Raw genomic sequence first — 26060 nt, forward strand, 5'->3', positions numbered from 1 at the left:
CGACGTAAGTCAGTGATCAACGATTATAGGAGTACATTTTTCAAGCGATAAACTTACTCTCTGAGATTTTGTCGATAATCCTTGATTCTGTATTGCGGTCTTGTCGTCGACTTCTCCGACAACAGCGGGCCACTATGACTCCCTCGGAGAATCGCTAAGAAAGAACAGTGGTTCTGGCATCAAGGTACGTTAAGAAGAATCGTTTTGGCTGGATCCAAATCCCATTGAGTGGTAGCGCTAAGATTACAATGCGTCAACACTAAGGCAGTCTCGCTTGATACCGAGGATACGAAAAGATACGTCATCTTTTATGGTAGCGGGAAGATGAGATGGTACTTCGGACGGACGGATTTTAAGGAATTTGAAAGGTGGAAGAGTTAATTCGGACCCAAGCCGAACTTTAGTAGCATGTCCAACTGTGTCGTCAGTTGATTGGAACTCGATGCATATTGGCGGCATACCTAGCTGGGTATGAGCGGAATCAATAGATTGGGGTCTGCATACTTTTTTATTCGAGAATGAGAGAAGGATAGGTGACTCGATAAAGGTAACTTCCTGCTTGTTTATTGAGAGGCGCTTGTGAGACCACAGCATGTTATTTGTAGCAGTTTGATACCCACTGGCGTTTCTAGGATGTCAAAGTAGCTGTTATTACGGTTCCAAACATCAAGAAAAAAGCCTGGCAGGTGCACTGATTCCGAATGCATGTAAAAGCTTAGACCACCGTAATAACCCCATCACCTACGTTAGAGTGTAGGTAACTTCGTAAGGGCCAGGGGGCACGACGTGGAGAAGTCTCGGGAATGAAAACGCCACTAGAATAGCGCCCTTTCAGCCCTACAACCAGCATGTTGAACTTCTGTTCATCATGACCTGATGTCAAACTCCTCCCAACTCCAATTCTCCTCCCACAACCCTTCCACCACGTAATCAACCATGAATACAGTAAGCTCCACCCATTTCACCACACATTACAGCTCCTCTGACCATACACCAGGTGAAATCAGTATAGTCCGTCCACCCGCCCCTCCCTCCACCTCCAAGCTCTCAGTCCCCTCCCACGAGCTTCCCAACTAACACACCACAGCTACGGCTGGGGCACCCTCATCGTCGCAGGAGGCGGCGCCTACTTTTTCGCCAAAAAGTCCATCAACAAGGACAAAGCACAGAAAGCTGAAGCCGAGCGTTTGCGCAAAGAGCAACAGCGTCAAATGGAAGCGCACTACATCCCACCCTCCTCGGCCACGAAACAGAGCGTCGCGAGCGGCGGATCACGACCGAATACCGACTGGTCGCAGAGCAATGATGACGCGGGAAATCCGAGCAAAGAGGCGAGCCATGACCCGGCGCCGACGAGGCATGAGCCCGAGACGGCGGAGCAGCGGGTGTGGGAAAAGAGCAAGTATGAGAGTTCGGATCCGTGGAGGAGTAAGAAGGGCGATAGGCTTAGTTAGGGGCGGTTGATATGGGATGAGTAGAGGCATGCTGCGGTCCTGGGAAACCTGTATATTATGAGCTGGGCGTACACGCAAAGATAAGAGTTCATTCAATCGGGGGTTCGGCGTTTATACAAGTCGCGGGTCACAAATGTGCACTTCTGTCAAATCTCAACTCCATGTTTCCCAATTCAAAGGTAATGCTAAGGATAAATGGTTGAAGCTGTTTCATTTGTATTTCGCGTGCCACGCCGGGAGAATTTACACCTGTATCTTCCCTTAGAGAAGCCATGCTCGCATGAACTGAAGTTGGGTATTGAACGCGTAACCCTTGCAACGATTCTCCGTATGCGCCGCGCCTTTACCTACATGCCGTCTGGCTCCAAACTCATGAAACCCGCCCATCAAGCGAAGAGACTCCTGCCCGGACTGCCCCTTCCCTTGTCGTATAACCACTTGTTGTTAAGTCCTACAGATGCTTTTGAAGGCGCTGGTGCTGGTGTGGGCGTGCCTGGCGTGTTGGATGCGCTAGATTCTCCGAAATAACTGGTCGACAGGGGCGACTGACCGGTCCCAAACAGCCGTCTCTGAGCTCCACCGCCAACAGCCTTATGTAGCAACGGACTCGATGGTGAGAATGGCGAATTCGATCGGCCAACGGGGCTGCCGGATATTGGGCTTCCTGAAAGCGGAGACTGGCTTAGCTTTCGCCCGCTGTTGTTGCTCATACTGCTTCGCGGTGTAGAACGCGAGTAGCGTGGCGGTGTGACGTATGATGAGTCTGGCGTCTGAGGAGTCCGAATGTTTGGATCTAGGCCCATGGCTGCGCGTTGAGAGGGGGTGAGAGGGATGTCGGAAAGGTCATCCTTTGGCTTGAACAGCGGCCAGAACTGGATACCAATGCTGTAGAGAAGCACTAGCCGCACGGCTAGCATGACATAAAAGTCGTATGGGGACATGGATCTCGTGAGGTGGAAGATCGGGGAGCTGTGTCTGCGGTCAGTATTTCGGTCCCAATGAGATGGGAGGCGCGCTTACAATATCCTCCATCCCGAAGCAAATGACGGTATTATGAATGTGCTGACAAGGTAGACCGTGTTGACGAGAGCCGCCGTCGCGTTCTGCTCCGAAAAGGTCCTTGCATGCTGCCGTCTTGTGATCTCGTCGAATTGCGGGTGTCTCCAGGCGCCCGGGGTCGGCTTAGGCTTCGCGACTGTCTGGCCTACTGGAGTCGAGGGCGTTGCAGGAGCCACGGATCGTGTCACGGAACGCGAAAATGAAGTCATTGCTGACTCAATTGTATTCCAATATAGCGTCGATGAGAGCTTCGAATCATCAGCAGCTGTCGAACAGTGAAAGGGGAAACGAACTTACTGACGAGAAACGAGATCTAGTCAATCCTACTGGTCTTGTAGCTGGGTTAGTATGTTAGTAGTCCGGAACTATGGGCAGTGAGCTGCTATCGCATGTCGCTGGCCAGACACGAGAGGGATGAAGCTGGTTGCTGTGGAGTTGAAGGAAGACGCTCGGATTGTTTTGGCCAGAGCGGAACCAAGTGCTCCGCTCCGCTGAGCCAAGAAAGCCAGGGTCCAGATTGCCGGACGTTCCTCACCTACCCCCGGCAAATGCACCCCTCACCCTCAGTGGTGTCAGCGGCTACTCTCCATTTCTCAACTTCACTAATGCACAACACTTCCTTTCAATACTCGCAGACATGGCGGGAATAGTAGAGCAACTCGACGCTAGCATAGCTAGCTTGTTCTCTGGCTGGAACACCTATTCGACTCTCATTGCACTTGGCATTGCCGGCTTCCTCGGTTGGGTGGTCTTCGATATCCAAGATGCAGACATCCATCCACTGCTTCTCGCCCGGCAGGCCGTGGCGTCATATGTGAGACAACCAGGAGAGTCTGCAGTCTTCAGATCACCAGAGACTCCGCACGGATGTATGCAATACTTCCCGGGTATATCAATACGTGTGTTGTTGACAGTATTCTCCAGATGGCCTAAGGACCGGACTGGCAGTGAAACCCCCGGGAGCGCCTGCTTATACCGCTGGAAGAGATGGAGACCTTAGAGATGTGTGGCGCCGTGTCACTGGAGAGATTCCACTTGAAAAAGGCGGTACACCAGGCAAGACCGGGAGCATTCAGACTGTCTTCGGCAAGGAGGACCTTACAGAGCATAACATCGCCGACATTACGCGGGAGATCAATGTCATTGGGAAGCACCTGAAAGAGCACGGCGCAAAGCGTGTTGCTGTCTATCTGCCGAATTCCGTGGAGTTTCTCACAACTGTTTTTGGTTGGTGCAAAGCAGCCGTGAGTTTGTTCCCACAGCTAATCTAAGAATTCAGCTGCCTCTTTTTATGGATTCTCTCCGATTTTGATCCCTTACAACCAACCTCATAACACTCTAGTGGAGTTGCTCAATCAAACTGGCGCCGACTCGCTCGTTGCTGCCGCCGGGTCACTCCCTCTGACCGATGTGAGCAAGGGGGTTCCTGGTCTCCGCCAGCTCATCTGGACAGTCGAAAAGACGAGTAGACATATGGATTGGAATGAGGTCCCAGAAGGCATTGGAGGGAAGGTCGACGTGACAGTATGGCACGAGCTTGTCCAGGAGTCGAAGAATGCTTCGACCGAGCTTCCAACTACCGCCGCGGGATCCAAGCCCGCCAATCTCGTATTCCTCTGGCAAGAGAAACCTGGAGCGCCAGCTGAGGTCGTAGAATTCACCCAAGCGGTAAGGCTCACATGCAAGCTACTGGCACACGCAACTGATCCTCCTCGTAGAACATAGTTGCGGGTATTGGCGCGCTCATCTCTGCGCTCCCATCTCCTCAACGCATGACTCCATCCGATACATTTTTGGCTGTAGAGACCTTCACACACTCCTACGCGTTGTGTCTGACTCTGGTCGCGCTCTTTTCGCATGCGACCCTGGTCATCAATTCGGTCGCTGCTCCCGGAGTTGAGCTAGATTTGGCGACCAGGAACATTGCCCCTACAATAATTGTCGCTTCAGCAGAGACAGCTGCGAAACTGCACAGCACCACGACATCTTCCATAACGAGTAGCTTGAAGAAGCTTGCCCACTATCTCGAAACGAGAATGCTAACAGCAGGTCGTATGCCGACAGACACATTACTTACTCGTCTAAATGCACCAAAGAGAGCTGCTATTGGAACAGAGCCTGGAAAGCTCCGGCTGCTGTATGTGTCAGAAAGAGCTGGCACCAATACTCCCCCTCTGTCTTCCGATGATCTTTCAGACCTGCGTATTTACACAGGTGCCAGGGTTGTGTACGCACTCACTGCAGCAAAAGTTGCTGGTGCCGTCGCGCAGACAAACATTTATGATTATCGGAGAGGCATCGGCGCGCAGAACAAGCACAGCCACTTTGGTCTGCCATTAAGCTGCTTGGAGATCAAGCTTGTGGACACTCCATCGCACAAGACAACGGACGATCATTCTATGGGCGAGATCGTCGTCAGCGGCCCCTCAGTTGCCGGCGGCGAGGTGTCGCTAGGCGTGACAGGTATGTTACAGTTCAGGCGCGCTAGTACTCAGTTGCTAATTTTATACACAGGCAAATTCCAGAACGACCATACTTTAGCCTATGTATGATGAAGCGGTAGTAGTCCACTTTACGAGCTATAGACCCTCCAATCCAAGCTGAACGCCGAAAATGGCTTTTGATTTCAGTCGCGCAAAGATGACAACTGATTTGCACGCTGAGATCTCAACATCAATTTTCAACGATTATCTCCTTTGAAGTACTTCTAAAACATATGCATAGAGAAGATATGCTTTGCCCGTATCAATGCCCTGGCCCTGCCATTCCCCCTTGTGCTTTTTAGACCACCTGGGCAGGGCTAGAAACCATGATCATGACTAGCTCCCAATCAACGTGAACTGTATTCCTGCAAATCCTCAACGCTAAGTCTCGCATCGCAGTTCTGACATGCTTCTAGCCCGAGGAGCGGACTCCTGGGACAGAGGACATGACAGACTCTCAAAGGTTTTGCACGCCGCTATTCCCAGGAGCGATTCTTCTGACATTTGATAGTCCGTGGGGAACCCTGATAAGTCTACTGTCGCCACACAACTCTGTCAGCATATTATTGCCGCATTGGGAGCTAGCAGCGGTAGTTTAAGGCGGGTGGTGATGTTCACAGGGTTGCTTATATGAACAACGCGGTGATCGAATGACTTCACATGCTCTTTTCCAAACTGCATTCACCACGCGTTATCGCGTTATACAGATGCCTCTTTCTCCATCGCGGCGGCGGGCTTGGAGTGGCTGTTATGATTTGGTGGCGGACGCGCCCGCTGAGCAGGATTCACTCTGATTTGGTGTGCTGTTATTGGCGTCAGCCAGGGCGTACAGAATTGTCAGGATGTTCGAGGCAGGTTATCTTATCAACAGTTACGCGAGCTTGGAGCTGGCTGGGCGGTTGGCATTGTGTCCCAGCATCGACCGTCTCTCTGCTGATCGTCCTGCGCTGCTTATAGGTGGGCCTCGCCGTAAGCGCGGGCCGCGATGTGTTTCCTCGTTGTATTCGAGAGCTGCTGCAGAACACAAAGCTTGCCGCCATGAAGTTCGAGAAACCACATCTCAAGGTCGAGCAGCCGAAATCCGTCTTCGCTCAAGACAATGCGCGCTGGTGAGTGCTCCGCCATCGTCACATCAGGCCGAGCAAGGGCTAACTGGCAGTACTTAGGACGAATAAGGATTTAGATCCTGTGCCTCGAAATGCCCGGAAATGGTATGGCATCCTAACTAGCTTATCGCGTTGATAGTTGCTAAATGATGACACGGGAGTCCTTTCCTTCGTCGCATACTGGATATCTGATGCTTTCAAGTAAGTACACTTGCTAAAAGGTCGCTCCCCAGCATGCTAATTGGAAACTCCTAGCGCCGCCACATGGCAATTCGCCGCTGGCATCGTCGCCGTCGGGCTGACCTGGCGAGAGTCGTTGGGCGCTGTGGCTTTGGGTTCCTTCATCATCTCAATTGTCATTTCTCTGAACGGCGCAACGCGAGTCATCCGTAAGTCCCATCAATTCAATTCTGAAAGTGTTCAGTCTAAAAACATCTTCACAGCTTTCAGCTTTGCCCTGACAGCTCTCGGAGTTAACATCTCTGCCAACTCGCTCTCCGCCGCCAACGATCTTGCCGCTCTCTTCCCCTCCTACATCAACATCCGACGCGGACAGCTCCTGTGTGCCGTCCTTTGCTGAGCTCTTGTCCCATAGAAGATCCTCGCATCGGCAGGATCTTTCCTTAACTTCATGTCCGCCTATGCTGTGTTGCTCGGTCCTATCGCCGCGATTATGGTGTTTGACTTCTAGCTCCTCCATGAGCGCAAATATGACACCCTCGCGCTATACCAACCACACGGCATCTACTCATACACATATGGCGTTAACTACCGCGCCGTCGTAGCCTTCATCGTCGGCGTCGCACCAAATCTGCCGGGCTTCATCAACTCGATCAATAGCAATATCGATGTCGGCGTGGGAGTCCATCCGTATCAGTTTGGATGGCTCCTCGGGCTTGTGGCCACCAGCATCGTGTATATAGGTCTCACATATGCCTTCAAGCCTACGCGCACGTTCATCGATAAGGCGGTGTTGCCGGATGAGATATATTATGCACAAGGATATAATGGTGAGATCGAGGGCGTCAGTGTGGCAAGTGGAGAGGAAGAGGCTGGGAGAGCTGATGGGGAGAAAAAGGGAATTAGGAGTTGGGCTAGTAGGATCTTGTAGTGTAAGTGAGGGTTTCCAGGCTATACAGAGGACAGGGCGGTTGCTAGACTGCTGGGAACACATTTCGGATAGGATAGAGGTGTGACTAGGTACTTCAGCTTTTTTCGTATCTCTCTTCGCTGGAGCCGCAAGCTTGCATTCTCTTTTCCCACTCCAAAGTTTCGGTACGTATCCAACATATCAATCTGCCAAGTGAGTGATCTTCAGTCTTAATCTTTACTGTCGTTCACGCACGAGTCAAGTCTACTCAAGAAATTTTCAATGCCAAACAAAGTGAAATCGTCGTTCTCGGGAACGAGGAGATCCACTTGGATCTTAGTTCGGCAATCGAAGCTCCAATCCAAGTGTCCTACGAGATCCCACAGGAACAAACCATAGCCTTAGATGAAGCTGAGACGGCAGAAGCCCCAGGAACCCATCCACCTATTGAAGAGGTGGTCCAGAAACAACCTCAGGAAGCGGCCCAAGAGACCGTCGGAAGTTCCATCGAAAAAGAGGAGGTCGATCGAATTCTCCCAGGAGTCATTGACATCCTATCCGATGCCAGCTTCTCCGTCGAGGAGCCCTCCAACGAATCTAAGGATAATCTAAGGATAATCACTCGGAGCCGACCGATGAGCCTATCCAGACTATAGCTCTGGAACAGGACGAAAAGTCGAAGGTTAAGAACCCGCAGCCCGATATTGCCGCACTCCTCACTTACGGCAAGGCCTCCCTCGAGTGGAAGTACTTGTTCTACCTAGCTCTTATCATCCCCTTCCTCTACTTCCTCCTTCCAAAACTTTGGAAATCAGGCTTCTTCCTTTGGCTTGGTCTGATAGTTGTCGTGAAAATTTACTTCGGAGAGAATGTCGTACCCAACTTTGGACCCCCTAACTCTAAACCTGACGTCCCACAGGACATCTTTGGCCGCGGCCGCCTCATCGATCCAGATCGATTCTCCGTTGAGGAGTGCAACCAAATCCTCCACGAGTACATCAAGGCACAGATAGCGGACCAGCAGCGTGGTCGTGATTCGGGGTATTCATCCTCGCGATCGTCTTCTCGTCCTTCGGGAGCGATTTCTTTTCATGCCGAAATTGCGGCATGGGCAAAAGCACAGTCAGCCTCTTATACAACTGGCGAGATTGTTCAGAACACAACCCGTGTCAATACTGCTAGCAACGCGAGGGTGTTTAATGCAACTGCTTCTCCGCTCCATTTATTGGCACGATCAGCCCCTTGCTCTTCGGCACCCAAGCGTGTCATTCCCACAGTCCACAGCTAGCTAGCTTACTTAGCCATACCAAAGGCATCCTACGACTCGCGACCATGATCTCCGTCACCCATTTTTGGGGGACGGGGAGAGTACGCCTAGTCATGATGGAAGCCGGTTGGCTGGGTGGGTTGGCGAGTGAGGAGGGGGTGTTTGGGGGCCCATAGGCCTCGCTGATACAGTGCTAGGTCATAAGTTTAGACACACGGATATCTCGCCAGTCCGGCTTCAGTTTTGCTTACTCCTTACCACTGTAAGGAGTACCCCAACTAGCGTGCCTTCAGTCGGTTAAACGGTAGCCCTATTCCCACTGCATCGACCTTTACGTTGTATTTAGAACAATAAAAGGATATCGGGACACCCGGAGCAGATGTCCGAAGTGCCCAAACTTATGAACTAGCTTGTAGAAAATGCAAGAAATTGGAAGAAATACCTTATTTATCACTCACTAGAACCTGTCGTGTATGGATGTGAAATGGTAATTGTGTTTGTAGATAGAGTGTTGGAGTTGAGAGAAGGGGTGCGGCGTTCTGGGTGCGGAGAGGAGATGGGGAGGGGTTTGCGAAGCAGAGCAAAATGGGTTCATGATCTTTCTAGAATGGTAATGATGTTTCTTTTGATTGACTTCGGAAACTGGCACATATCGTGTTCTTCGCGCGGGCTTTATTATCGCGTCATTCATGATGATGCGACCTGCAGAGCTTGCATATAAGGGGCTACATAGATAGTTCTCGGAAGAAATACATCTTCATCAGCGTAGTTTCCGGCTACCTATAAGGAGCGACAACTAAGTTTCATCGATATGAGCCTCGTCCATAGGCAGCTTCCCTCCATGCACCAAACAATGCGAGGCTACACGTGCAGACCGGCAGCGCGCGTAGAGCAAACTTCAAAGTCGTTTGAAATCATTCTTGAACAACTTACCTTCTCTTATGATAGTTACAATCTTTCTAATCCACCAGCACTCTAATTCATAACTACTGACCTCAGTCCCGCTTCCCAATTTCCGTCCCACCAGGCCCCTAATTTCAGCTATGGCTCGTAAAAACAAGACCAAGAAATCCGGCAAGGCGGTCGACGCCAAGAAGAGCACCAAGGCTGAAAGGAAGGTACAGAAAGCAGAAGAGCGCATCCTAGATGAGGCCGTCAAGACCGCAAAGAAAGAGCGAAGGGAGCTCGAAGACGCGAAGCTCAGGGAGCAGTTCCAAACGGAGATCCAACAGTCTTCCAGGGGTTCCGTAAGCTTGCTTTTCTGGGGCGTCCCTTTGCGCGATTCATGCTCACAGGTTTCAGAATAGTGAGGAAAAGCCCGATAGCTCGAGATCGGCGAGAAAGCGCACTAAGACCGAGAGCAAGAGCGTACCTCAACTCAGCAAGGAGGAATTTATAGAAATGGTGGAGCGTCGTATCGCCCAGCTTGAGAATGACGAACTGGACACGGAACTCGTAAAGAGGGAACCACTAAGAAGATTGTTGAGCTACCGTGACACCCTTAGGCGCGGTCGACATGGAAATTTGGACTCCGAGCAGGCTTCAGAGAGCAATGGAGATGCCCCGGTGGACAATGCGAGGCTCTCCGCGCTTCGTCAGCTTCTCGATCCTCTTCATGAAGCTGACAATGACAATGACGATGAAGACTGTACCGATGTAGAGACGCTCGACGAAAAAGACAACGAAGCCGCCTTCCACGAAGGTACCCATGGCGAAGATTCCCCCGACGGGGATACCCACGACCAAGATTTCCCTATGGAAGACCCATCCGAGCATATAGCTAACCAAGGTATTTCAAGACGTGTCTCATTGAGCATTGATCTGGATATGCCTCCAGATATCGCACCCCGACGGGGCTCACAGCCGTCCACGCCTGATACGGAGCCAGAGGAGGACCCTATTTACCGGCTGTCCTTGCATTCGGAACCGAACGCGATCAGTGATACGTTGATCAAGCCCTCCGATGCAACTGAAGATCCTGCAGAGGAGCCAGCAGATAGTTCTCCTAACGAAGAGGACGAGGGGCGCGTCCAGGAGATCAGGGATAATTCTAGCGAAGCTAAGATGTCAATCAATGGTTCCCGGGCAATCGAAGCTCTGAAAGAGGATCTAACAGATGAGACCATCCGCAAGGAAGAGGAGGAAAAGCGCGACCAGGAAATTACGGATAGCTCTAGCAAAGTTGATGTATCAACCGAATCTTACAGGGCAGTCGAAGATTTGGAAGAGGATCCAATAGACGAAACCATCGGCGGGGAAGACGAGGTGGGCATCCAGAGCGTCGAGGATAGTCCCACCGAAGGTGCGATCGATGATAAGCCACTAGAATCTTCTGATGCAGCTCAAGGTCTCGAAAAAGAGGCAGCACTTAAAAGCCCTGGTGAAGAGATCGCGCCTGCGCATGAAGAGCCAGTTGAAGAGCCTTCTCAGCCAGCTGATGCAGCAGATACTTTGGACGTGGAAGCTAGCGAGGATCTTCTTACGGCCAAAGCCGCACCAGAACTTGGCCCAACTACTGACGAACCGTCTCCTAACACAGAGGAATATGACGATGATGTCCATAGCATTCATGGTAGCCCCAGCCAGAATGACATGTCGACCGAACCTTCCGATGCACTTGATGGCAAAGAGATATCCGGCGATTTTGATAACGAAGAGAAGGTCGTCGAGGGTATCAACCACGATCCCAGTGAAGATGACCCGCCCATCCAATCTTCCGGCACGATCAACGATTCCGAAGAGGAGATAGCAGGCGAACCTCATGACGAAAGGGAGGCCATGGAGGGTACCAATCACGATCCCAGCGCAGATGACATGCGTGTTGAATCTCCCGGCGCAGTGAACGAGACCGAAGAGGAGACACCCAGCGAGCCTCATAACGAAGAGGAGGTCGTCGAGGGTATCAAACATGGTCTTAGCGAGGACAACCTGCCCATAGAATTTTCTAGCGTAGTCACCGATTCCGAAGAAGAGACATTCGGAGAAATCTCCAGTGAAAAGGAAGAGGAGGTCTCCCAGGAAATTGTGGAGCAATGCAGCGAAAATAATTTGTCACTCCAAGCCTTCGATGCCATATGGAATTCTGAAGAAGAGCTAAACAAACTTCCCCTTGAAGAGGAGGAGGGCATCCCCGACATTGAAGGCAGTTCTAGTGAAGCTACCTTTCACGGCGATGTAGAATCCGAGGAAACGGCTGGTGACGACCAGGACCCAAATCCTACATACCAACCTATGTCAGACAACGACATTTCTCCCGCAGAGTATAATCGTCGGATCGACGAGTATCTGAAAGCACGGCTATTTGAACCACGCGAATGGGGCAGTACGTAGAGACGCTTGTGTTTCAGTCAGTAGGTGCCTTCTGACATGTCCTGCCCGGCGTGTTGGCGATGAATAGTCATGAAATGTCTATGATCGATTTATTGGAGGGACTGGCGGTTCGTTTTTCCTGTTCCATATTTCAGATAGTGAACATAGATAGGAGTGTACAGTGTTTCCATAGGGCAGCACCGTTGAGGCAAGCACGGTGATCCAGTCTTCTTGTTTCATTAGTAATGAAGAGGGCCAGGACACATCGAATGAAAAAAAAAAAACCGGCCAATCAATTTCTTTCCTGGTGGCCCAGGTGGCTTCATTGAAAAGCTATGCCCTAATTTTTCTTAGAACACAGCATTGATTCATTTTCTCATGGTCTATAACACAGTACCGGAAGTCATCATAATCGTTACCCAAACTCTAACCGTGAACTTCGTGTCAGAGTCCCCATCACAACACTTTTCATGCTACCAATACCATGAACAAACCTTGGTCCGTCCAAACTAATGTCCCCCCATCACAAACAATCTCTACCGTCTCGACAATATCGACACCTAAGCCCACATGACCCTGAACTTCGCATCGAAGTCTTTCTTCAGCATCTGGAAAGCCTTCAAGACCTTTAGCAGGCTTTGATCCTCCCATGCCGGCGAATCGCCATCAGACTCATCGTCTCCGTCGTCCCAGTCGCTACCAACAGCATCTGCATCAGCAGCAGCTTCCGCATCCTCCGCCGTATCCCACGAATCAACGACCTTCTTCTTGCTGCGGGTTGGCAGGACAATAGGAGTAGCACCACCAGAGCCTTGAGCGTCAGACCTTCCACCACCTGCGCCACCACGTATTCCCAGAGCCGCCGCATTCCCTGACTGATCAGGTGTCATCGCGCGCTCCTCCTTATTTTCTTCAGCGGCATCACCACCGCCCATAACAGTGGCAAGGTCGACGTCCGAATCCGCGGATAGCTTCATGTAGTTGGAGAAGCTGGTAACAATAGTCGCTAACACAAGACTGAAATCATTGAGAAAGAACCAGATATCGCCTCTCCGGATGCCGTTTGCAGTGACCACGGCGTTCACATCGCCATTCTGGAAAAAGTCGTACAAGTAGGCGTTCAATGGAATGTCCAGCTCATCGGGGTAGAGGCCGACGTAAGGAATCACTGCCTCCTCTAGGAAGACCCCACTCCGTGTGGACGCGCAAAGGTCATGGATATCCTCGAATTCATCTCCGTGTCCAGAAAGCGCTACAAACGAGGAACGTACGTTCGTAGCAGGTAGATGAGGCAAGGGGTTCTTCGAAACACCTGGCTTAGCTCCGGCTTGCATCTGCGTAAGTGGTAAAAAGCAATCTGGCTCCTTGATGTTCTGATCCACGAATGTGCGTACGTATGCTGTGAAGATGTCCAGGGTTTGGGCATTTTGAGTTCGCAGGATACTGGAGGCAAGCTGTGGCATTGCAGGTAAGAAGACGACAGAAGAAGAGCGCTTAACGACGTCTTCGATGAACTCTGCATCGACTTGTCGACAGTACTGCCGTCCGAATATGTGCGACATGGTGAGCATTATAGTACGCAGTACTTCTTCTGGGTTGGTCTCGATGTCTTTACAAATGGCATGGAAGTAGCCCTCCTTCAGCAGGGCATGGAAGGCGAACGCAGAGTTCTCGGTGAAGTATAGATGTGAGACGCAGCCCGCAAAGTTCAGCGGGGCACCAGCGGCATCTAGAAGAAATTGGCGACGAAGGTATTCGATAGAGAAGCGAAGATGATGGAGTACTGTCATCTTGGATTCCTCTCCTCCGAGATACAATCGTGGTTGTGAAAGTAGAGAGTTGATAGATCTCACGGCGAATTGAGAGTTCTTTGATTCGTGTAGCAAGGAGAACAGGCGGAGGACCAGAGTTGTGGTGATTGGGAAATGTCCGTTCAGGTCAGGAAGCTTCGAGCTGACCAGCCTGCATATCTTGCTCGTCGGGATATTTTGGAACACAACGTTACCGAGCATATCGAACCCACGACGTCCAGCACGACCAGCTGCTTGGCGGAAATTGAGTGCTGTGAGGAACACAGAGTCTCCGGAGAAGACCACAGTCTTGCAAGGCATGTTGATACCAAGCGCCAAAGTGCCAGTGGCAATAATGACGCGAAGGTAGCCCTTTCGGAAGAGCATTTCTACAACTTGTCGATATTTCCTGTTCATACCAGCGTGATGAACGCCAATGCCCCGCTTTAACGACTCCGACTGCCATTCCGGTAGGTCGCGGATGAAGAGCTGGCGCATGTAGATTCCTAGCTCGGAGGGTAAGATCTTTTTGTTGTCTGCGAAAGTATACCCTTCTACAGGGTTATCAGGCTCAAAAGAGGCCCAAGGACTAACGTCTGCACTTGCAGCATCTTTCATCAGATCTTCTTTGGAGACTCCCTCTTCCACATCTCTCTTTTTCGATAGCTTAGGAACACCCTTCTTGCCTATCTTGGCCATGCTCTTCTTCCAAGCGTCCCAGTCAGCGAGCTTTTTCTTCCACTTAGGACTAGATTCTTTCCATTTATCTTCGGCGGCCTTTAGCTGGTCGAGGACGTGTCTACAAATGCTCTCACACTGTGCTCTGTCATAGTTGAAGAAGATTGCAGGTAAAGCATCTTGCTCCTGTAGAGCCACAAGCAAGGGCAAAGTCGTTGACTTGATGTTGAAGGGGTCTACCGGCGTTCCTGATTCGTTTCCAGCGGTTGCATGCTGTACAAGGCCCGTAGAGTGGAATGAATCTCCTAGGTCCTTCATTACAGCATCAAAGGGAGAGGCACTGTCAGTAAGCCAGCCCCGCAACACCTTCTTGAGACCTTGCTCCCATTTGATGATATCGAGCTTCTTAATAAGCCGCGGCATCATATTCGATGGCGATAAAGACTTATCCAAGGGATACTTCTCATTCGCCTGGCGATTCATCGATGTCCAGAGGGTTAGACAATCACGAGCCTCGAAACTGAGGTCCTCGGGCATGCCCCGTGATCTATAACATCTCAATTAGCACCGTTTCCTGAGAATGTGGGGTATCGCGCTTACTTGTTCACCAGACTTGCGATCGGATGCATGAAGGTGAATCCTGGAGCTTCATCGAGACCCAAATGCCCAAATACAGGTTTGTCTGTCAAGCTTTGGAAGTTGAAGGTCTTTGGTGGCGTATAAACGAATTTGCGAAGATCTGAGTATCTGTGAGGATGTGAGACCATGGTAAGGTCATTACCGAGTGCTTTCTGCGTCGACAAGAGCCATTCATTGAATTCCTTCGGATTGCCGATTGTTGCAGAGAGGGCGATGATAGGGCATGGTGCTAGCAGCAACAGCTGTTCCCAAACGATACCATCCTCGGCTTGACCAATGCAATGAACTTCATCAAAGATGATTCGCTTGACCCTCTTTGACCATCCGTTCGCGTTGCTCGGTGCGAGGAGCATGATTTGGAGAATATGGGGCACTGTGACCAATATCTGGCAGCCGGTTGGGTTATTGATTCGGTAATCGCGGGTGTGTATACCCCACACCGATTTTCCTGGATACTTGAATGACTTCGAGAACCGTGCCTGGACTTCAGCGGCAATTTGATTTACTAGAGCTTTAGTGGGAGCAACGTAAACAAGTACGTCGTCATCATTTGACTCCAGAACTTGTTTCATGGCGTAGAAGGAGATGAAAGTTTTACCAGCCGAAGTCGGAGCCACCACCAAGAGACTACGGCGAGCATCAATCTCATCAAGAACCTTTCTCTGCCACCCGTCAGGTTCGAAAGGTACTCTGGGATCGGGTGCTGAATCGATGCTTCGATCGAAGTACGGCCCGTAGTGCAGAAGCTGGAAGTCTTGTGGCGAGACTGGAATTGACAGATCCAGTGTGACAGTATCGTTGAGAACAAGGCTGAAAGCTAAATTTCTGTCGCCTTCTAGGGGTGGCAGATCGACCTGGGGTAATGCCAAAGACTTTATAACAAGCTTCAGATAGTTCGAAATAGTTTTGGTAATTCCGGTCGACGTAGTTGAGAGCTTCGTAACAGCGTGGAATATCATCGCCGCAACAGGAAGTGATTCCTTCTTCCGATTCTCTTTGGCCACCGTGATCCACATATCCAACAATGTGTTGAGCATGTACACTTGGACTTCGGCGCTAAGAACTGAGCGCTTAATATCCGTGTTCAATGTGGATAGGTAATGTTTCGCTTTTTGGAATCGCGCAACTGGGGTTGCTTCCGCTTCGAAGGCCTTACACGTTGTCTTCCAGCCTTGAATCAGCTTTTCCGAGGTACCTTCTTCTTTCTTACTCCTTGCCGCAGCAATTTCATCCATGATAGCTTGCTTGCCACCCTTCGCTTTCCCTCCTTTCTTCGCATTCTTCGGGTTCTGGTTCGAGGCTTGCTTCGGTGCCTGCTTTCCAGATTGCTTTGCATTCGTGCTGTCCGCAACGACTGCGGGTACAGACTTGGATTTTGGGCCCGTCGTGATGATTTCAGGATCTAGAATCTTTCCTACAGCATTGGTCAAACTGGCTGCGTAAGCCATCATTTCAGCCATGAACCATTGATTGCGTTTAGCAACGAAGAGAGCTTTCTTCTTATTGCGTAGCTCTTGTTCTGGGGTGAGCTTAGGATCTATCGGCCTCTTGCTATTGTGCCAATGGGTCATTTCTCGGAATATTTTTGCAGAGGTGCTGTTGTAACTTGATCCCGTAGCCCTCTCGGTCACCAGGTGGATGGCAGATAGATGCGCATCAAAGACTGGGTTCGTGAAAGGTAAAACGGCCCATGGCTTGGTACTCTCTGTCGGCTGGCCGTTGGACATCGATGCATTTCCGTTGGGACTGGCCTTCGAGGCCTTGACCGACAGCTTTATGCCATAGATTGATTCGACGGCATCGAGGAGTTTCGCTAGTCTCGGTACATTTTCGATGCTCCCACTTAGTAGACACGCATTGAAAATTCTGCCATCAACGAGATCCGCAACGTTACATTCGTCGCCGAAAGACTCTTCCTGGTATTGCCAAAAGTCCGACCCTAACACTAATCTCGCTTGACGGCAGAACTCTGTCAAGAACGTGATGGAAGCTTCACTCGGGTCGATTTGCTTAACCCGGCGTTCAGACAAGGGGCTTTGGGCGAGGAGAGAAACATGCAGTAGGAATGCTGTAGCTACGTCGGAGAGCTTGTCGTCGGTAGTTAGCATCTTGCTGGTTATCAGGACAGCTAGGTAATCTCGCTCGTCAAATTCGTCTCCGTACTTCTTGGTGATCTTAGCGAGAGCCTCTTTGTCTGCTGTCATGTCGTGGGTGTTTGGCGTCAGGCCACTGGAATCAACCAACGGTATGGAGAGGCTTTCTGGCATCTTGTGCTTGAATCCTTCGATGATCGCTGTGATGACCTTTGTGTCTCGCCACTCTAAGCCGTTGATGAGAGCGGCATTGTAACCCTTCTTGATGAACCAGAATATCATTGATCGAAGCATTGTCTTGCTGTGCACATGTTCGATGTCACCTGGCTCATCCTTTCCGCGGTCTTTAATCTTGTGAGCGCTTCGGAGAGCCTTTTGCTTAGTCACAAAGGGGGAAGCTCCATCGTGGCAAAGCACAAAGTACAAGTCGGTAGCCTCCAGATACTCGCTGAAATTGGCGCCGTGGAAGGAATCGAACAGATGGACCTCGATGTTAGGACATGTCTCCTTCAGGTTGACCATGAGATGCCGGATGATGGTTGCCCGAGCGAGAAGAAACTTCTCGCGACTAGTTTCCGAACAGCCAGGAGGTATGCATAGTTCATGGTTCTGTTCAAAGAAAACGATGTGGAAATTGCATTTTCGAGTTACTAATCCGCGTAGAAAGGCTTCTACGGCGTATGCCGCGTGGAGCATTTGGAAGCCATCTTATGGATGAAGATTAGCATGGGGAGCTCTCAACAGTTTCGTGGCTGCCAATACCTTCAAAATCTAGCTTCGGGTCACTGAAGCTATTTAGGAGGACCGAGTCTCCCTCAATCAGGAAAAGCTCCTTGCCGGCAAAATCGCCTACGATATCAACCCGCCGCGCACGAACCTGACTCTCGTACCATGAGAGCACGGACGTTGCCTGGGTGACGGTGTCCTCGTCGAGCTCATCCATCGGGACGATATCAGCCATGATTGCAGTGGTTTTTGAAATTTTCGAGCACCCCGCTGGTTTGTGCGTGACCAAGAGGATGTTCAATTCAGTGTTGGCAGCACATTGCTGGTGATCCAGTGAACCGGAGTGTAGTGCCGGCGTTAGTGGACAATGGGCGAAAGGACAGGATGAATTGGACAATGTCAGTCGACGTTGGGGAGGGGAAGGGCAGGTGTTGCTGGCTGCCTGCTTGCACCTGCACGTCGTTCGGAGAAGCGCCGGCCAGCAAAACTACCACTTACCTTCCCACAGCCAATCAAATTGGAATGATTACCGGGGCTACGTTTTCCCGTGACTATGTCTATTTCGAGAACATCTCATTGCTCAACTCACGAGTCTAAGTCGTTCAACAGAATATGCGGATTTGCAACTGGCAAGAGCACTCCAGTTCAGCATCAAAAAATCTAGGTGCAATGTGCTAAGCATACTGGCAGTCGCAAGTTTTTGTTAGCCTCTGCAACTATACAACTGTTCCGTTACGCCGCTCCAGGACGATAGCAAAAAGGCCTGTGTCTGAAAAGTGGATATGCATTCCCAACTAGCCACAGCAGCAAGCCTACATGCCCATACCCATTCGAATGCTTTTTACCAACGCGCCCAACGAACTCCAGACACCGCATAATGAACTACCTCTAAGCATTTACTGACTAACTAGCCTTGGCTAGCTAGCCACTCCTCGTGCAGCTTTTTCTGCTGTGCCCACTCCTTCTTCAGCCTCTTCGACCTGGACTTCGGCAGCTCCTCCCCCTTGGTGTCCTTCGTCGGCAGGCCGTCCTCATCCCACGCACTATACTCAGGCGTTCGAAAATAGTCTTTTTCACTCACCTTGCCCGACTCTAGCCTCTTCGCTGCCTTGTCCTTTTCTTTTGCCTCCCGCTTCGCCTTAGCATCTTTCTTCACACGTTCCCGCTCCTCTTTTTGCTCACGCGCTGCCCTGAGCTCCGCATCGACCGGTCGGACTAACGCATGCAGCCCGTCGCGGTCTTCTAGGTAGATACCCAGATCCCAGAGAGATATATCCCGAAGTTTGTCGCAGAGATCCAAGAACTCTTTCGGATCTGCTTTCCTGTGCGCGAGCTCTTTCAATGATTCTTGGAAGGACGTCAGTACTTCGGCATATGGTACAGCCGCAGCATCCTGCAGTTTCGCCGCCGTGTCCTTCGAGATGATGGCGTCGAGCGTCTCATCCGAGAGATCTTTAGCTATGGCATGGGCTCGGACTTCATCGCGTTCACGACTGGCGGCAAAGACGAACTCTTTCGCGACCTCAGGAATCTCGACGCCGGACCAGCCGATGGTGCCATCATTGGGGTCGGCAGTCCCGTCTAAGCCGAATATTCGTACAATACGTGTGATCCATTTGGCAACGTCGACAAGAGTATCATCTGTAACACTAGTGCGGTCGGTGGCGTTGTATTCGGTGACAAGCTTTTGGATCGCCATCATAGCAGAAGGGGTGTCGAAGGAGTCGCTGAGAGCGTTGTGGAGAGTGGTTTGAGCAGTTGCTAGCGCTTCGCAGACTTTGGCGTCTTGGTCTGTAGAATCATGATTGGTTGGATGCCTCTGCACGTCGAGGGCTTTCCGGAAGAAGTTGTCCAAATATCGCTCCCAGCTGGTCGCTTGCTTTCGGAGGCCTTCGGTGATTTCTACACCCTGATTCCAGCCGCCTAGGAGGAAGATGATACGTAAGCCCCTCGCATTGAAGTCGCCTGTGCTCAGAGCTTCCCGGATGGTGGTGAAGTTCTTCAGTGACTTTGACATCTTGGACCCAGAAATGCTAAGATGACCCATGTGTAGGAAGTACCTAATCCATTGGTGTCCCTCTGGCTTCCCAGTAGACCAGTATGCTTCCGCTTGTGCTAGTTCGTCTATGAAGTGTTAGTAGCGCCGTTGAACCGACAGAATTGATGTCACTCACTATCGTGGTGAGGGAAGCAAAGATCGATGCCACCAGAATGTACATCAATGTTCGCGCCTAAGACGTCGCTCGCCATCACGCTGCACTATAGAGGAATTAGCGCACTGTTCGATCCAGATCTATCTCTGAGCCATACCTCGATATGCCAACCTGGTCGCCCTGGCCCCCACGGACTCGGCCATGAGGGTTCTCCTGGTTTTGAAGCTTTCCAGATTGCAAAGTCGCCGTCACTTTTCTTCTCACTCGACTTGTTCAACAAAGCTCCTTCGCCGTCTGCCAATAGGCTCTGATCATTGCGATTCCACGGCTCTAGTCTCGCGTAATGATTTCCTGGCTTTCCCTCAAAGGCCTTGATATCAAAGTAGATGCTCCCATCCGAGGTAACGTAGGCGAATCCATTGTCCAATATCTTTTCCACGTACTTGATGATCTGGGGACCGAACTCGGTCACCCTGGTAATCACGTCCGGGTCCAACACATTCAAGTTTCGCATGTCTTCCATGAATCGTGCCTCGTACTTTTGCGTGAGCTTGGTGAAAATGCTGTGATCCGAGGCGTCGATCTTCGAGCCGTACAGGGAATCTAGGTAGGGAAGCAAGGCGTCCTGTGTCCGAGTATAAAAGTCCTCAACCCCCAATGTCTTTGAATCTTTCGCAGCCTCCACCAAAGCTCCAGCTGCCGAACCTGCCGTCCTCAGGTGCATCTTCACCTTCGCTTCTTTGTCTCCAGCTGGGACATTATCTCCAGCCAGTGACTTCCCAGCCAGCACTGCTTTATATGTTTTGTTCGCCTCGAGATCGAATGACTCCGGTTTCACATCGGCAGGTAATTCGGGAAGATTCTTTTGGACGTAGGCATTGAAGGCTTTGGTTGCTATTTCAACAACTTCGGTGTCGAGTGTCTTGTGCTCGGAGGAGAAGGATTCGAGGAGATGCTGCTGGCGTCCCCGCAATATGATCTTGTCGTCGACATCGGTAACATTCTGGACGAATTGGAGGGGGTATTCGAAGTAGTTTGACACTATTCTGCGCAGGATGTCTATAGTAACATAATTGCGGGCGTGTCCCAAATGCGCGTCATCGTATACAGTCGGCCCACAGCTGTACCAAGTCACCCCATCTTCTTTCAGGGGAACAAAGTCGTTCTTCGCCCTCGTGAGCGAGTTGTAAACCTTGAGCTTCGGCGTCGAGGTGGGCTGGGGCGCTTTCCACGCCGGTTGCTGGCGAGTGGTGGTGGCCATGGTGCGAGCTGTTCGCAGGGGGAATCGCAGTCGGAGTGAGCTGCGAAGGGTGAACAGCATCAACAGAGAGCGAGGGTAAGGCGAGGTATATCGTTTGCGCTGGGTGAGTCAAAGACCACAGCCTCAGGTTGCGTCCGTGTCGTGAAGGGACCCCTGTCGTTCGCCAAGCTCCCCGCCAAAATTTCGAGCTCCAGCTTCAATTCACGACGTCGAGGTCACTCACTACATTTGCTCGCTCCAACCCATTCTCCCGCTGCGCAATGGCTCCCTCACCCTTCCTCGACCCGGGGCCTACCTCGTCCGCCAACAGTCTGGCCCTGCTCCACCTCAAGCGCGACATGCTGATACCTACCGTCCTCGATAATGCCCCTCCCACCTCCGAAACCGACTACGCCGAGGGCAAGGTAGCCAACACGCGCTTTGGTTCCTTTCCGCACAGCACGCTCATCGACCAGCCATGGGGCAGCCAAATCCTCGCCTCCAATGTAGATACTGGGTCGAGAGGAGGACGAGGCAAGAAGCGCAAACGGGAGGGCGGAGACACCCCCAAGGACGTCGAGGGTGACGGTGAAGACTTTAAGGGAGGGAAGAGTCAGGCAGCTGAGGCTGCAAAGAGCGGTTTCATCCATCTGGTCCCACCGACACCGGAAGCGTGGACAATCTCACTACCACATCGAACCCAAGTGGTCTACACACCGGACTACAGCTACATACTGCAAAAGCTCCGGGCGCGACCAGGGGACCATATAATCGAAGCTGGAGCAGGTAGTGGCTCTTTCACCCATGCAGCAGCTCGTGCTGTATTCAATGGGTACCCAGACGCGGAGGCAGCTCCCGTGGAATCTTTACCAGCGAACGGGACTTCGCCTCCCAAGAAACCAGCTCGACGGGGGAAAGTTTACAGCTTCGAATTCCATGAGCCCCGGGCTGTACAACTCACCTCCGAAATCGCGGAGCACGGCCTCTCCTCCGTCGTCCGCGTTACAAATCGTGATGTCTACAATGAAGGCTTCTGCCTCCCTGAATCTCCCTCAGAACCAGCCGCTGATTGCATCTTTCTCGATCTACCAGCTCCATGGCTTGCCTTAAAACACTTGACCCGTACCGCTCTCTCTACACCTACCCTCAACTCGCTCAAGTCATCGACACCCCATACGACCTCTACACCAGCTGCCACCTTCACTTCTCCTTTAAATCCGAAGTCCACAACACGAATATGCACATTCAGTCCCTGTATCGAGCAAGTACAACGCACGATCACCGCAATGAGGCAATTAGGCTGGGTTGAGATCACAATGTCAGAGCTCCAACACCACCGCATCGACGTACGCCGGGAGCGGGTTGGCCTCGCGGAAGAGGGTCTTCGGGGAGCGAACGCGAGTGCTGCAACAGTGGAGGAGGCCGTGAAGAAGTTAAGAGAGGTAGAAGGGCGGTTCAAAGCCTTCCACAATTCGCAAAAAGACGAAGAGGACGATAGCAAGGACAAGAGCAAAGAGGGCAGTAGTAAGGGGAAACGCAAGATGACCAAGCAGCAGCGTTTGGAAAGCATACAAGCAGCGGCGGAGAGCCGCAATCTCTTCAAGGAGGGGAGACTGCTGCATCGGACGGAGCCGGAGCTGAAGACACATACATCTTATCTCGTGTTTGCAGTGTTGCCCAGACAGTGGACGAAGGGGGATGAGGAACGGTGTCGGAAGAAATGGGGATAGCTACAATATCCTATATTGCGTCGTTCAAATATATAGCCTCAGGCCACTATACAACTCACAACTGTCTTGTCCCAAGCCCATTCATATCAGATGCCTTTCCTAGTCTCACGAACAGTGAGTCAGTTCATCCAGACTCCACGCTCAATTGACAATTCGTTATGCAAGATGATTTCTTATCCAAGGTATTGTACACCGCCATGTCTCTCTTGCTATCCCCAAACTGCATCCTTAGCCCGGTGAGTTCCACTCTTCAAGGGCGGTGTCGTGATCGCGTGACTCCAGACCTCGTTTCCGTCGACGAAGAGGCGGTAGTTGATATGGCTCTGCTCGCTTGATGTGGGAGACGTGACCTCGATGGCGCCGAACTTAGTGTTACCATCCGGAAGGTATCTGTCGTTGTTAGTATGAGACCTATACCCGTCTACTGAAAGAACGAGGGCGCGCTGGGTACCGCAAGACTTACTTTATACACACATCCGCCTCATCAATCTCCCTATACGTCCTGACCGGCAAATAGAACATACTCAAGGGACTCGTACTGAATTCATGCACCGTCGCGCTAATCGGCCACTTCCCCCCCTTCGGCGGCGGGAACGACGTCGCTGCGAATTCATGTCGATCGCCGCTGAGCACCACAAACCCTACTCCTCCCTCCGCACCTACGTCCCACATCGCCTCGAGGAGCTGCTGCCGCTCAACCAGATATCCGCCCCACGTATCCTCATAGCCGAACCGCCAATTCTTCGTGAACGGGATACTCGACACCAAAATCTTCCAATGCACACCCCTCGGCGCCGGTTTCTTGATCCACCTCAACAGTTCCTCAACCTGCTGCTCTCCAAGCATAGTCTTGCTCGGATCGGTCCCGTTCGACGATTCACCAGATCTATACCGCCGCGTATCCATCAAAAAGAACTCTGCCGGCCCCTGCGCAAAACTAAAGTATGTCATCTCCTTCCTCACAGCTGGTGGATTCACAGCCACCTGATAGTGCCGGAATGGGTCATACGCCTGCGCATATATCCCCGTCGTGTTCTTGTCCCAATCATTCTGGATCTCATGATCATCAATCACGTGGATCCAGGGTAGGTTTTCCGAAACAGCAGGCCAGTCAGGCGAGGCGTATACGCGGCGATACTCGGCGCGGAAGGTTTCAACGTCTTTGCCGAGCTGGTAGGGCACGTCGACGTAGATGAAGTCGCCCAGGAAGAGCATGAAATAGGGTTTGAGCTTTGGGATCCAGGCGGAGAGGTGCTGGAAGCCGGGGAAATGGAGGGGGTGCGCGAACGGGGAATAGGGGAAGCCGGGCTTTATGCAGCTGGAGTGGAGGAAGGTGTATTTATCGTCGTTCTTGCGGGAGATTTGGCCGAGGCGGGGCGCTGTCAGGAAGGTTCCCGACTGGTTTTGGGAGGAGGTAGAGACGGAGTATTCGTAAGATGTGTCAGCGGTTAGGCGGTTGAGAGTGACGGTTGTGGTGAAGTCGGTGTTGTTGGAGAGCCACATGTGCGGTTTGAGGTGGGTAGTTGCGAGACGGGAGGACCAGGTGGAGGTGTCCTCGGGGCGGTAGAGAACTCGAACGTCTTTAGCGGCGGGCTCTCGGATGAGGAAATGGGCGGTCGTGTCTGAGACGTATCCGACGCGTGCGAAGGAGAGATCGTGTGCCTTGTGGAGGAGGGGCGCGTGGTATGTCAGGTCTAGAGCCATTGCGACCAGCGCGAGATTTATGACGAATGTAATCCAGCTCCAGAATGCAGATGAAGGGCTTGGGAGGCCTGTGAGGAGCGTTCTCCATATCTTTGGCTCCCTCTCCTCGTACGTGATTGTCTCCTGTACATCCAACTCTTCGAGGGGCCCATCTTCGGCGCCGTCGAGGAGCTCAAGGTCTTCCGAGGAACTATCATCTTGGCCTACGGTCTCCTTGACGATTATATCAATCTCATCGGATAAGACTTTGAAGTGAGCTGTGTCTCGGAAGCTGATGAAGAAGGAAGTCACGTAGACGAGGAAAAGCGCAGTGCCGAGTGGTGGTACGATCTGGAAGCTACTAATTACTTCATGAAGTGGAATAGGGCGAAGCTATGAGCTACTACTAACGCTTGTTGGTATCTATGTTCAACTGTTAGTATTACAAAGCTGTGTTTTGGGAGAGATGCTGTATACCCATCGCAAGAAGATGTAGATGCTCGTCCGGAGAGCTACAGAGCTAGTAGCGGTGATGATGTCTGTAATGGAACCCATTGTAGCGCGTAACGGAGCTTCAGAAGCTCCTGTGATGCAATGACAACGCGACAAATAGTTGGGGGGCAGTGAGAAAGCTACATATGAGGGTGCCAGGGAGGCCAGGCTGAGGCCATGCAGCCAGCCGCTTTCACATGAACGACGACGAATGACGTAATCATTGGCTACTCCAGAACATCCACAAACCTACTACTAGTGATACACGTCCTATTTACGCATCTCACATCTTACGACAGGTATGGTTAGGTTCCGGAGATGTGCTAGAGATTCTGACATGCGCATTCTTTGAGCTAGTAAACAAAGGCTTACTAGCACCAGAATTAGGCTTTGATTTCGTACTCATATCCATCTATTATCCCGCATTGACAATTTACGATCAACCGTTCTCTGTTATTGTTGAACTCCATTCATAAATAAGTGCGAATCCAAGTTACCTCTTCCAAATTTTGGACTTGGAATGGCACGCATCTGCAGAGCTGAATAAAAAGTCATATTTTTATGCACCAAATATCTTACCTCTGGACTCTACACTGGCGTCCATGAACTCAGAACTATTGGAGTTTAAGAACCTTGGCAATCAGATGGGAAAAGGCTACAAGACAAGCTGTAAGGAAAACCGTGGTAAACAGACGGAATAAGCATCTTGTAGGCTACATTAGTATGGATTGAAGCTCTCTTCAGAGGATACGCGATTTCCTTTTCATCTAAATGCCTTAGGGTTGTAAAGCACTAGAATTCTGATTCAAAGGCTTGTTCTAGGATTGCATATCTTGCGGTGTTGAGGGTTGCGCATGTGGTGAATCGAGAGCCACAAAGTCGGGTCACTTCTACGACACGCGAAAAACGAGAAGCCTATAGCTCAAGGCTGGGGCCCTTCAGCTTGCGTTAAGCTTGTATAGTCGAATGATAATGCCCATGCGCCAGTCTTAACGTCATTTTTATCCAAAGTCGAATACTGGCCTTATGCCGCAGGCATCCTGCAACGACCAAGACAAATATCCCACC

At 51.3% G+C, this 26060-nt stretch overlaps 10 protein-coding genes across 10 annotated transcripts; 5 read left to right on the top strand and 5 right to left on the bottom strand.

Annotated features, from left to right (window-relative positions):
- The first annotated feature begins 756 nt into the window (after positions 1 to 756).
- Positions 757 to 1749, top strand: BDZ99DRAFT_458353 (uncharacterized protein). The gene is made up of 3 exons (XM_033718895.1): positions 757 to 945; positions 998 to 1011; positions 1088 to 1749. Exons 1-3 carry the CDS (start codon positions 937 to 939, stop codon positions 1452 to 1454), a joined length of 390 nt encoding a protein of 129 aa, XP_033583451.1. The 5' UTR covers positions 757 to 936; the 3' UTR covers positions 1455 to 1749.
- On the bottom strand, positions 1648 to 2934 carry BDZ99DRAFT_137234 (uncharacterized protein). The gene is made up of 3 exons (XM_033712658.1): positions 2815 to 2934; positions 2475 to 2761; positions 1648 to 2423 (listed from the first exon to the last, which is right to left on the bottom strand). Exons 2-3 carry the CDS (start codon positions 2720 to 2722, stop codon positions 1841 to 1843), a joined length of 831 nt encoding a protein of 276 aa, XP_033583452.1. The 5' UTR covers positions 2723 to 2761; positions 2815 to 2934; the 3' UTR covers positions 1648 to 1840.
- A 153-nt stretch (positions 2935 to 3087) lies between these two features.
- On the top strand, positions 3088 to 5319 carry BDZ99DRAFT_458354 (acetyl-CoA synthetase-like protein). The gene is made up of 5 exons (XM_033718896.1): positions 3088 to 3382; positions 3438 to 3740; positions 3793 to 4181; positions 4232 to 4976; positions 5028 to 5319. The coding sequence occupies exons 1-5, from the start codon at positions 3151 to 3153 to the stop codon at positions 5063 to 5065; spliced, it is 1707 nt and encodes a 568-aa protein (XP_033583453.1). The 5' UTR covers positions 3088 to 3150; the 3' UTR covers positions 5066 to 5319.
- A 726-nt stretch (positions 5320 to 6045) lies between these two features.
- Positions 6046 to 6766, top strand: BDZ99DRAFT_137255 (uncharacterized protein). Its single transcript, XM_033712659.1, has 5 exons — positions 6046 to 6105; positions 6163 to 6207; positions 6264 to 6303; positions 6358 to 6491; positions 6546 to 6766. Exons 2-5 carry the CDS (start codon positions 6195 to 6197, stop codon positions 6680 to 6682), a joined length of 324 nt encoding a protein of 107 aa, XP_033583454.1. The 5' UTR covers positions 6046 to 6105; positions 6163 to 6194; the 3' UTR covers positions 6683 to 6766.
- On the bottom strand, positions 6524 to 7368 carry BDZ99DRAFT_543083 (uncharacterized protein). The gene has a single exon (XM_033726771.1). It carries the CDS (start codon positions 7274 to 7276, stop codon positions 6851 to 6853), a length of 426 nt encoding a protein of 141 aa, XP_033583455.1. The 5' UTR covers positions 7277 to 7368; the 3' UTR covers positions 6524 to 6850.
- A 1904-nt stretch (positions 7369 to 9272) lies between these two features.
- BDZ99DRAFT_494310 (uncharacterized protein) lies at positions 9273 to 12058 on the top strand. The gene is made up of 2 exons (XM_033723301.1): positions 9273 to 9706; positions 9762 to 12058. The coding sequence occupies exons 1-2, from the start codon at positions 9503 to 9505 to the stop codon at positions 11787 to 11789; spliced, it is 2232 nt and encodes a 743-aa protein (XP_033583456.1). The 5' UTR covers positions 9273 to 9502; the 3' UTR covers positions 11790 to 12058.
- BDZ99DRAFT_494311 (DEAD/DEAH box helicase-like protein) lies at positions 12054 to 18090 on the bottom strand. The gene is made up of 3 exons (XM_033723302.1): positions 17731 to 18090; positions 14837 to 17675; positions 12054 to 14783 (listed from the first exon to the last, which is right to left on the bottom strand). The coding sequence occupies exons 1-3, from the start codon at positions 17927 to 17929 to the stop codon at positions 12329 to 12331; spliced, it is 5493 nt and encodes a 1830-aa protein (XP_033583457.1). The 5' UTR covers positions 17930 to 18090; the 3' UTR covers positions 12054 to 12328.
- Positions 18091 to 18349: 259 nt separating this feature from the next.
- Positions 18350 to 21180, bottom strand: BDZ99DRAFT_458357 (cysteinyl-tRNA synthetase). Its single transcript, XM_033718897.1, has 3 exons — positions 20005 to 21180; positions 19869 to 19953; positions 18350 to 19818 (listed from the first exon to the last, which is right to left on the bottom strand). The coding sequence occupies exons 1-3, from the start codon at positions 21106 to 21108 to the stop codon at positions 18602 to 18604; spliced, it is 2406 nt and encodes an 801-aa protein (XP_033583458.1). The 5' UTR covers positions 21109 to 21180; the 3' UTR covers positions 18350 to 18601.
- Positions 21181 to 21368: 188 nt separating this feature from the next.
- Positions 21369 to 22817, top strand: BDZ99DRAFT_566317 (tRNA methyltransferase complex GCD14 subunit; the record flags this gene model as incomplete). The annotated part of the gene is made up of 1 exon (XM_033727572.1): positions 21369 to 22817. The coding sequence occupies one exon, from the start codon at positions 21369 to 21371 to the stop codon at positions 22815 to 22817; it is 1449 nt and encodes a 482-aa protein (XP_033583459.1).
- BDZ99DRAFT_505901 (Metallo-dependent phosphatase) lies at positions 22788 to 25055 on the bottom strand (the record flags this gene model as incomplete). The annotated part of the gene is made up of 4 exons (XM_033724137.1): positions 22788 to 23207; positions 23281 to 24851; positions 24912 to 24923; positions 24978 to 25055. The coding sequence occupies 4 exons, from the start codon at positions 25053 to 25055 to the stop codon at positions 23027 to 23029; spliced, it is 1842 nt and encodes a 613-aa protein (XP_033583460.1). The 3' UTR covers positions 22788 to 23026.
- Between the last annotated feature and the right edge of the window lie 1005 nt (positions 25056 to 26060).

Source organism: Mytilinidion resinicola (genome assembly GCF_010093595.1).
Source record: "Mytilinidion resinicola strain CBS 304.34 unplaced genomic scaffold BDZ99scaffold_2, whole genome shotgun sequence".
NCBI classification, from domain to species: domain Eukaryota; kingdom Fungi; phylum Ascomycota; class Dothideomycetes; order Mytilinidiales; family Mytilinidiaceae; genus Mytilinidion; species Mytilinidion resinicola.

Coding starts and splice junctions, on each gene's coding strand:
- BDZ99DRAFT_494310 (XM_033723301.1), top strand. CDS start 9,503: ATGGCTCGTAAAAACAAGACCAAGAAATCCGGCAAGGCGGTCGACGCC. Junction 9,707..9,761: donor AACAGTCTTCCAGGGGTTCC/GTAAGCTTGCTT, acceptor CACAGGTTTCAG/AATAGTGAGGAAAAGCCCGA.
- BDZ99DRAFT_458357 (XM_033718897.1), bottom strand. CDS start 21,108: ATGGCCACCACCACTCGCCAGCAACCGGCGTGGAAAGCGCCCCAGCCC. Junction 19,954..20,004: donor GACCAGGTTGGCATATCGAG/GTATGGCTCAGA, acceptor ATTCCTCTATAG/TGCAGCGTGATGGCGAGCGA. Junction 19,819..19,868: donor TTGCTTCCCTCACCACGATA/GTGAGTGACATC, acceptor AACACTTCATAG/ACGAACTAGCACAAGCGGAA.
- BDZ99DRAFT_543083 (XM_033726771.1), bottom strand. CDS start 7,276: ATGTGTTCCCAGCAGTCTAGCAACCGCCCTGTCCTCTGTATAGCCTGG.
- BDZ99DRAFT_458354 (XM_033718896.1), top strand. CDS start 3,151: ATGGCGGGAATAGTAGAGCAACTCGACGCTAGCATAGCTAGCTTGTTC. Junction 3,741..3,792: donor GTTTCTCACAACTGTTTTTG/GTTGGTGCAAAG, acceptor CTAAGAATTCAG/CTGCCTCTTTTTATGGATTC. Junction 4,182..4,231: donor TCGTAGAATTCACCCAAGCG/GTAAGGCTCACA, acceptor TCCTCCTCGTAG/AACATAGTTGCGGGTATTGG.
- BDZ99DRAFT_137234 (XM_033712658.1), bottom strand. CDS start 2,722: ATGACTTCATTTTCGCGTTCCGTGACACGATCCGTGGCTCCTGCAACG. Junction 2,424..2,474: donor GCTTCGGGATGGAGGATATT/GTAAGCGCGCCT, acceptor CCGCAGACACAG/CTCCCCGATCTTCCACCTCA.
- BDZ99DRAFT_494311 (XM_033723302.1), bottom strand. CDS start 17,929: ATGGCTGATATCGTCCCGATGGATGAGCTCGACGAGGACACCGTCACC. Junction 17,676..17,730: donor CCCGAAGCTAGATTTTGAAG/GTATTGGCAGCC, acceptor TTCATCCATAAG/ATGGCTTCCAAATGCTCCAC. Junction 14,784..14,836: donor ATCGCAAGTCTGGTGAACAA/GTAAGCGCGATA, acceptor GAGATGTTATAG/ATCACGGGGCATGCCCGAGG.
- BDZ99DRAFT_137255 (XM_033712659.1), top strand. Junction 6,304..6,357: donor TGGATATCTGATGCTTTCAA/GTAAGTACACTT, acceptor GGAAACTCCTAG/CGCCGCCACATGGCAATTCG. Junction 6,492..6,545: donor CGGCGCAACGCGAGTCATCC/GTAAGTCCCATC, acceptor ACATCTTCACAG/CTTTCAGCTTTGCCCTGACA.